The sequence below is a fragment of the Engraulis encrasicolus genome, chromosome 6, assembly GCF_034702125.1.
Source record: "Engraulis encrasicolus isolate BLACKSEA-1 chromosome 6, IST_EnEncr_1.0, whole genome shotgun sequence".
In the NCBI taxonomy this organism is placed as follows: domain Eukaryota; kingdom Metazoa; phylum Chordata; class Actinopteri; order Clupeiformes; family Engraulidae; genus Engraulis; species Engraulis encrasicolus.
In genome coordinates, this window is record NC_085862.1 from 33,145,869 (window position 1) to 33,155,868 (window position 10,000).

Here is a 10,000-nt window from a genome sequence, read left to right on the forward strand (position 1 = left end):
TGTGTGTGTGTGTTTGTGTAATGCATTTACCACCTCTTTGTTTCTGCAGACTAAACACTTAAAAAATGTAGTAAAAATGTAGTCATTCTTTCTCTCTCTCTTTCGCTGTCTCTTTCTCTGTATCACACACACACGCGCACGCGCACACGCACACGCACACACGCACACACACACACACACACACACACACACACACACACACACACACACACACACACACACACACACACACACACACACACACACACACACACACACACACACACACACACACACACACACACACACAGCCTGTTGCATTAATGGGTGTCTCTGGTATGCTGGTAACCCTGAGAGAGCTGTTTAGTTCCAGTTGAGACCATCATGTATCACCTTCATAATGTGTGCTCGGAAGTAGGACTGCACGATATTAGAAAAATATGCGATATCATGACTGTAAACCGCGATATCGATATTACTCGCAATATTTAATATATACATATATTTTCCCCTCTCTACTTGCCATTCTACACTTCATCATGTATAAAACAACTGAGAGCAATGTGTTATTTCCAACATTATTTTTTATAAGGAAAAAACATGGCTAATATACAGCATCAACTTAAAATGCCAACGTTTTAATACATTTTTTAACCTTTTCACCAAATTTGCTGTTATTAAAAATTAAAAACGTTTTGCGATACGTGCGCAACTTTAAGCTGTGATATCGTGATATCGATACATTTTCGATATATCGTGCAGCCCTACTCGGAAGCTGTAATAGTGTGTGCATATGTGTAGGAGATGGTCATCATCAGGGTGTGAGTGTGTGTGTGTGCGTATGCATGTGAGCGCGCATGTGAACGTGAGTGTCTGTGACCTTTATGAGATCACTGAAGCATGTTTGGACCAGCTGAAGTGTGTGTGGTTGCATATATTGTGTGCTTTATGTCTGCAGTTTTGCTATCTTTGTCTCTTTTTTGTCATCAGTGTGTGAAAGTGTGTGAGTGCACATGTGTGTGTGTGTGTGTATGTGTGTGTGTGACCCAGTGTTTGAGCACTACCTCCATGAACATTTTCATCAGTGTGTGTGCGCATTAGGGATCTCCATGACCATAGATTTTGTTCGTCGACCAAAGGTTGTTATTTACTCAGACTAATCGATTAATCCCCCCCCCCCCCACCCCCCTCCGCATTTTGACCCAGATAGCCCTACTAGTCCTAATGAATATTCGAAGTTCGAATTCACATAGTTTTAGCCTATAAAACATAAATAAAAAATGAATTAAAATTAATATTCGGTGATGGAAACAAACTGCGTATGGTAGAGATGCCGCTGAAAGCAGAAGTGTAGCCCAACTGGAGGGCAGAATCAATATCCCTGCGTTGTCTGTCATACTTTTCATCTATTTGGACATTTGTTGCAGCATTACTGTATAGTTGTTCACTGGAATGTTCATCAAGCACTTAGTGTCTGTTTATGGTCTTAAATGATGCGCAGCGTTTCCCCTTTTAAATGACCCACGCTGGTTTTGTTTGGACTGGAGTCTTGACAAGAGTTCTTGCTGTTCAGGTCAGCAAACAGAATTCTGATAAGTTGTCGGTGAATGACTTGGGCCTACAATGTATGTTCCTATCTGGTGGTGGTTCTTTGGATGTTGGCCAGCACGGAGTAAAATTGTACAGCCAAGTGATAAAGCAAAGTGGTATGGAAGCTAACGAAGTGCGAGTTAGCACCATGACGTTGCAACATAGCATTTTGGAGCTTCAGATTATGCGCTGACGGATCTTCACACTTTTTACACCTGCAATAAATGGATAATTATGGGAGACGAGACCGATGCAGGCGGCTCCCTGGAGTTTTGTCAACCAATGGAATCAACGAGTCGAGTGAGGTATTGTAGCAAACGGTGCTGGTATGTGTACGGGTGCGTGTGTATGAGAGAGGGAGGGAGAAGAGAGCAGCATCTGCCGTGGTGGTGAACTTAATTAAACGCACCTGTCGTTCGAATTCGCCTGGTTCATCTTAGTGATCGTTAGTGATCATTGGCTGACAAGCAGTAATCTGTACCCTTCCAGACATGGCCAAAATAACTTGAAGCCTTCTATCCTTGTCAAACAAATCACCAACACGTCTTCCTTCGTCACGCCCTTCAAGTTAAGAGTCCTGAATAGAAAGCCTCTTGACGAGACGCTGTTTTTTTTTCTCCGCTGCAACCAATCGACCAATGGGATTCGGTCGACTAGTATTTTTTTTGGTCGACCAACGATTAGTCGATTATTTGCGGACAGCCCTAGTGCGCATGCACAGTTTTGCCATCTTTGTCTTTTGTCATCAGTGTGTGTGCGTGTGTGTGTGTGTGCACATGCATGTGTGAGTGTGTGTGTGTGCACCTGTGTGTGTGTGTGTGTGTGTGTGTGTGTGTGTGTGTGTGTGTGTGTGTGTGTGTGTGTGTGTGTGTGTGTGTGTGTGTGTGTGTGTGTGTGTGTGTGTGTGTGTGTGTGTGTGTGTGCGTGCACGTGCACGTGCGTGTGCGCGTGTGTGTGTGCGTGCATGTCCACTAGTGTTTGAGCACTACCTTCATGAACATGCTGAATCCGGTCTTGAGGAGGTCAGTGAGCCCGGAGGAGGTGTGCTCGATGTCGGGGCACTCCGGACGATCAGGGTGGAAGATCTCATCCAGCACCTGCTTCAGCAGCGGACGATACGTTGCCTGGAACACATTGCATTATATTACATTACACTAAGCTGATGCTTTTATCCATAGCGACTTACAGTTACTTTGGTTACACTTGACTTGATGGGATGCTGCTGCTTCTATTTTGGGGATGGTGATGGGTGTCATTTTGCTGATTCAGAATGAGAGATCCCTTATCTCTCATCAAAATCTACTGCTAACAGCACGCCTCTATCAAACTGTGTGTGACATTCAACTCCACAACTTTGAGGCCCACTGATTACAGCAGGTCTCTGCCTAGCCCTAGTTAAATAGAGAAGAGAGACTGCTGCTTCTATTTTGGGACAGTGGTGTCACCTCACTGATTCACAAAAGAAACTTGCTCCTAAAATATGTCTCTCGTGAGCCAGATCCAAAACTCAACTCTACAATTCAAAAAAAGCTGATAGCAGGCCTCTGCATTAATTAAACTGATTGGAGTCTGAATGGGGTGATTCTGCTTCTTTTTTGGGCCGGTGGTGTCATTTCACTGATTCACAAAAGAAATCTGCTCCTGAAATACAGTATGTGTCTAACTAACCCGATCCAAAACTGAACTCCACAAATCCACAGAGGCCTACAGATAGCAGGTCTCTACAGTGCATAGCTGTGATTGATTGAAGTTTGAATAGGGTGATGCTGGTTCTATTTTGGGACAGTGGTGTCTTTTCACAGATTCACAAATAAATCTGCTACTAAAAAGATGCCTTTAACCAAGCAAATTCAAATCATCTCAACATCAACCTCAAACTCTTCATTTGACCATTCTATTGATTCATTTTTAATAATGTTCACATTCAGGATAAAAATAGCAGCTCCCAACTCCTTAGGTTGGATTAGGACTCAGGAGTGTGTAACACTCATGGGCGTCTAAAATAGGCTTGTGGAACTCAACGAGGAGAGCGCCTGATGAGCCTGGACACTAAGTGGCAAACACTAAGTAACGCACAGATGCAGACACAAACACACAAGCACATACACACAAGCACATACACACACGCACGCACGCACGGACGCACGCACGCATGCACGATGGTAAGGAGAATGTTGCCACTGATGAGATTGGACACTTAAAGTACCATCCTTGCTGGAGCACTTCAAACTCTCTCTCTCTCCTCCCCCCTCTCTCTCCCTCACTCACACAGTTCTTTTAAGGTCTTGGGTCTTCAATCTGAAACACACACGTGCGCGCACACAGACACAGACACAGACACACACAGACACACAGACACACACACAGACACACACACACACACACACACACACACACAGACACACACACACACACACACACACACACACACACACACACACACACACACACACACACACACACACACACACACACACACACACACACACACACACACACACACACAGCTAATATAGCTGCTCGGTGCCTACTTAATGCTTCTATTCATTGCTGCCCATGTCTGCTGCCCATGTCTGTTTTTAGATCGTGACAACCCAGTGCATCAATGCAGGAAACAAAAGAGCTTTCCACACCTCTCAAAATCACTGCCTACAATAGCACAGCGCTCTTTGTCTCAATTCTATCACCTGGTTTTTAGCTCTCTCTCTCTCTCTCTCTCTCTCTCTCTCTCTCTCTCTCTCTCTCTCTCTCTCTCTCTCTCTCTCTCTCTCTCTCTCTCTCTCTCTCTGCCACTAACATCAGTATATGTCATAAACAAACCAAGGTAAAATACCTTTGCTAAATACATATCTGCTCTTCTGTGTGTGTGCAAATAGCTGGTGTGTGTGTGTGTGTGTGTGTGTGTGTGTGTGTGTGTGTGTGTGTGTGTGTGTGTGTGTGTGTGTGTGTGTGTGTGTGTGTGTGTGTGTGTGTGTGTGTGTGTGTGTGTGTGTGTGTGTGTTCACACACGTGAGTGAGTCTGTGACAGTCCATGCTGTCCTCCTTGCCAGAGCTATTATAAAACAATTATACTTCATTATCGATAGGGCAGCAGAGATGGACAAAAAACTAACAAACACATGTGTGTGTGTGACAGAGCGAGACAGAGCGAGAGAGAGAGCGAGAGAGAGAGAGAGAGAGAGAGAGAGAGAGAGAGAGAGAGAGAGAGAGAGAAAGAGAGTAAGAGAGTGAGAGAGTGAGAGAGTAAGAGAGTGAGAGAGTGAGAGTGTGAGAGTGTGTGTTTGTTATTGATTTTTCGGAAGACCGGTTTGATGGGCACATGCCATGGACATTGCCTTTCAATGCAAATTCCCAAAACACCAGCCCCATCCGCAGTATGGACTATTCCAGCTTAGTAATAGTGCTGATAATAGTGGTCTGGGACATGTGCAAAAGCAGACTGTGAGTGGGTTGAGATGTGTATAAGCAGATTGGGAATGGGTTGAGATGTCTATAAGCAGATTGGGAATGGGTTGAGATTCAAGGGGAAACAATGTGTCAGTGTTTTGTTCCATATGAGAAGCTAGGGCTATGCAACATATCAAGGTAATATTGTGATATCAATATTGCTGTCAAACAATATCAAATTTCATAATCTCGATTTGAAACAAATTTTGTCATTAGTATATAGAGCCAAAAGGTAGGCTATGTTACACACAATACATCCCCCTCCACTTGAGCCATTGCGAGTGCAGAGCAGACTTGCTATCCAACACCCATGCAGAACACCACTGTGTGTTTCTATATCAGGCATGAAAACGGGTCAGGGGTGAAAAAGGTGAGAAAGGTGCGCGGGGCGGCGCGTGTGCTGCAGCGGTGCGCGCGCATGTGTGGTGTGCAGTTGCCATTTTGGGGGATAGTGTTGTATAAGAGTCATAATAGGAGGGTCTGGGGGCATGCTCTCCCATGGGAGAAAATTTAGCTAAAACCGTCTTTAAATGATGAATTTTGAGCATATTGTAGCGACCCAGGGACAGTGAACACAAGAAGAACTGCCAACCATCTTCGTTACTTCATGATTGTCATGCTGTCATGTCTGATGAGGGGGGCAGATAGATAGATAGATAGATAGATAGATAGATAGATAGATAGATAGATAGATAGATAGATAGATAGATAGATAGATAGATAGATAGATAGATAGATAGATAGAATGGGTTTTGGTTCTCAGCCTTTAAAAAAAATAAATTCCCCCTTGACCTCATCATAAGCTTCCCATCACCCCATTAACCTCATCAAAACCCTGCCAATGCCCCCCTTAAAAATAAAATAGACTAATGTCCCCCAATGGCAACTATAAGCACCCCCTCCTCTCAACACTATCCAATGTCCCCTCAACGCTTGCCTGGTTGTGATCTCGTTTGAACAGTTAATCATCATATTTCAGACAACTTGTAGGCCTAATACAAAAAATCTTTGCCACAGTTTGGATAAACTACTGACATTTTATCCAAACTACTCAAAATTTAGTCCATTCACCTAGTATATCTGTTTCCCTATGAAAAAAATAATAGGAAAGCTCCAACTTTGACCGTGAAAAAAACAGTTTGACCGTGTTCCACTAAATATAAATCGGTAGATTTTTAATATGTAATTTAGATGTAGGCTACCAAGGGATTACAAAAAACGTGGCATTCCTATAACAATGTGTCCCGTGTCAAACGATTGACTAAGGTAGGCTTCGCTCTTTCTCCCTCTCCCTCTCTCGTGCGTGCTATAAGAAGCCGCAGCATATGATTCAAGCATGATGTTGGATGCCTCGCGTAGCCTATGCGCTTCTTCTCCGTAGTGTCTACTAGATACTTTCGCCATTTCGTAGCGCACAGATCCGTTAAAATAGCCGTCAGGAAAACGTGCCGTAGGCCTACCCAAGCTTTCATTAAGGGAGCTCTTTTGAGAATAAATACTTTTTCACGTGGACAGGGCAAATGCGGTTTCAAATTATTAGGAAAAACACCCACTGTGGCTAACTACATCCACTCACTTCTCATCGAAATGCTTGCGTCTTGATCTCATAACAAGTATCATGATCTCAAATAGCTACCTCTCTGGGAAACGTGTAAACTATCTGTGACAGATCGTTTGGACATTTGCGTATAATCACAGATGTTCTAGAACTATAAAGAAAGATATTTCTGTATTTGATACAACTACGCCAGCCCCGCAGACCAAAGCGGCAAAACTGGGCTTTCAAAGAGAAATATGAAGGGCGGGACTTAGATTGTGCTCGTTCACGTTATTGGCTGTGCCGACAGCAACAATTGCTGCGATTGGTCAAACGTCATTGTCAGTTGTGGAATCAATTCTGAACAGGCACGTGCACTCCAATACGGCAGGGGAGGCACTGCCTCACCAGCTCCAGATGAGAATGATGAGATGCAGTTAATGTGAATAATAGTAACAATAACAGCTATTGTTTTCGAGCATCTGCACCATAACTACCATTTGAGCAGTATTTAAACAGTTTCACTCATTTTCAATCATTTCCGTGGCCAAAATCGTAATATTTGCCCATTTCATGTCAAATTGCTCCCAATACGCTGAATTTGGGGGAACTCTGAACTGGCCTCACCCCGGATTGCGCAATCCCTCGTTAACAAGTTTGCGCGCATGCGCCATGTTGCTCGTTCTGTGAATGCAACCTGGTAATATTGTATTAAACGTTTTTATACACTTAATAGAAGTATGTATGGTGTGCCCTCATTTCCTGATATTTTTTAAATATTTTCTACTTGTGATTATCATTTCTTTACTCTGGACGCTTTGGCATAACGCCCACTGAAAGATACAATGGTGAGGCGAGCAGTAGCCTGGCCGCAGACTCCTTCTGGTGTTGAGTCTTGCTGGATAGTTACGTCATAGCGAATCTGAAGTTCACAATACAGTCAGTCGGTGTTGTTGGCTAGCATGTTCACTTTGACTGCTACAAGTGGATTTCATAACGAAACTAAGAGCATTCTCAAAGTTGGATTTCCAAGGGGAAAATATGTGATAAAGAATGGAGGACCGACAGAGCTGAAGGGTTTTCTACTCAGGTGACCGGTCAGAATAACTACCCGATCATTTCAAAGTGAGTGGTACAACACTGCAGAAAATATTTGGTGTTTCCCCTGTGTCTTGTTTGCAACCGGCGAGAATGTGTGGAAGACCATTCGCATGGGATTTTTCGACTTAACAATTTACTAAGGACTAAGGAGCCTCACGAAACACAAATCCTCGCGGCTACTCATATTCAATGCCAAATTGCTTTGGACGTTTGGGGCGACGTTTGGGGCTTTGGATGAACAGCACCGGCTAAAGTAACGTTAGCATGCACAACGCCAAAGTGAAGGAAAAGAGCGGCGCATGGACCTGATGCAGGAGTTCAGGTAAGACCAATTTCCTATGTGTGTGAAGCCTGTGTTTGTGAGACCCGTGGGGAGAGAGAATCCGCCGTGATTCTGTGCAGTGTGGTAGCTTTTGTGACGGGCACCGGATTCTCATGTGCCCGGTAACTGTTTGTAAAGTTGAGTACAGGGTACCGTTGAGGTAAATCAAATAAACCCGTGTAACTACAAGACTCTGATTTAATTCCAAGGTGTAGGCATAACAGAAATGACAGTCCCAAAATATTTGGTGACCATATCGAAGCGTGTGTAATATCTGTTTACGTTGACATTCGCTTCCTGCCACACCTTTGTCCCACATCGCTTGTCGTAGCCTCTTACAAGTAGATGTAGGCCTACATTTGCACGAGAATCCAGTTCGTATCACAAAAAGCTATCACACCGGTTTGTTCGCCGTGGTGCTCAGCGGTCTATATGACACCATGTTTTGAATCCTGTGTGTCTTTCATAGAGCATCCGCCGCGATGCTCAGTCCACATTGCTGCTGCTGTGTGTTTTATGTGAGATCACTGTTTGAATCCTGTGTGTGTGTGTGTGTGTGTGTGTGTGTGAGAGCAGTGGGCTGTGAAGGAGCTTACACTCTCCACTACTCTCCCCTCTCCTCCCCTCTCCTCTCCTCTCCTCTCCCCTCATCTCCTCTCCTCTCTTCATCCTCTCCTATTCTCTCCTCTCCTTTCCCCTCCCCTCCTTTCCTCTCCTCTCCTTTCCTCTCCCCCTCTCCTCTCTTTTCCCATCTCCTCTCCTGTCCTCTCTTTTCCCATCTCCTCTCCTCTTCTCTCTTCTCCTCTCCTCTCCTTGAGCTCCTCTCCACTCCTCCTCCTTTCTCCTCTCATCTCCTCTCCTCTCTCTTCTCCTCCCCTCTCCTCCTCTCTCATCTCCTCTCTCCTCTTCTCTCCTCCTCTCCTTCTCTCCTCTCCTCTCCTCTTCTCTCCTCTCCTCTCCACTACTCTCCTCTCCTCTGCTCTGCTCTGCTGCCCACATTGGTGCTGTGTGGTTTATGTGAGACCACTGTTTGAATCCTGTGTGTGTGTGTGTGTGTGTGTGTGTGTGTGTGTGTGTGTGTGTGTGTGTGTGTGTGTGTGTGTGTGTGTGTGTGTGTGTGTGTGTGTGTGTGAGAGAGAGAGAGATCTAATAGCATTTTCTCTGAGGAAATGCAGTAAGCTTATGTCAAAACATGTAGGCCTACCTTATGTTAAGAAAGCTGCTATGACATATGGAACTTGTCGGTAGGCCTATTTGGCAATTATTTATTTGAAAATCTGATATTGAAAAAGTTGCCTCACCAGCCATAAATCCCAGCGCACGTCACTGATTCTGAAACTGTATGAAGTTTTCTGCGGCAGAGCGCTAGTTGGCACAGTTTTCTCCTCGCTTGACCCCCCCCCCCCCTAATATTTTTCTCCTCGGATCTACACGATTCACAGAAATGACCCATTTTGATTTCAAAATGGTGAATTTCGCCGAAAGGTGAGGGATTTTCATGCCTGCTATATGAATCCACTCACGCTGCTGAATGGAGGGAAAATTGTGAGTTGTTTGGCACAATTATTTTCCTTAATTTTTGTACTGAAATAATCGTGATATTGATTTTTTTTCTATTATCGAGCAGCCCTATGATCAGCCATAGACTGATGTAGATACGCATGTAGTCCATGTCTGTCAATGCAGTGCACTTTATTTAAATAAGTGGGTTCAAATAAAGAATAATAATAATAAAAGTTTGATTCCGGCCCAAGGTCATTCCCCCATCTCTCTCTCCCACTCGCTTTCTGTCACCATCTCCAACGGTCCTATCAAATAAAGGTATTGCAACCCCCCGACAAAAAAAGAGATATATATAAAAACATGTTGCACACACACAAGCAGAACACAATGAACATTTCAGGACACATGTTGGGGTGATGCAACACTTGTGTTGGGTTGTCATGGCATATAGCACAAGTTGACATGTTAACAACTGACCTGCAATGAACGAATAGCTGTTCTTAAATAACTGAGCGTTCTGG

The 10,000-nt window shown here is 44.2% G+C and overlaps 1 protein-coding gene across 1 annotated transcript in view; it reads right to left on the minus strand.

Moving 5' to 3' along the window:
• scfd2 (sec1 family domain containing 2) overlaps positions 1 to 10,000 on the minus strand; it is a 252,082-nt gene that overhangs the window by 20,969 nt on the left and 221,113 nt on the right. Inside the window, exon 7 of the mRNA XM_063201327.1 lies at positions 2,559 to 2,693. Within this exon, the coding sequence (XP_063057397.1) occupies positions 2,559 to 2,693 (135 nt within the window). The remainder of the gene's footprint in view (positions 1 to 2,558; positions 2,694 to 10,000) is intronic.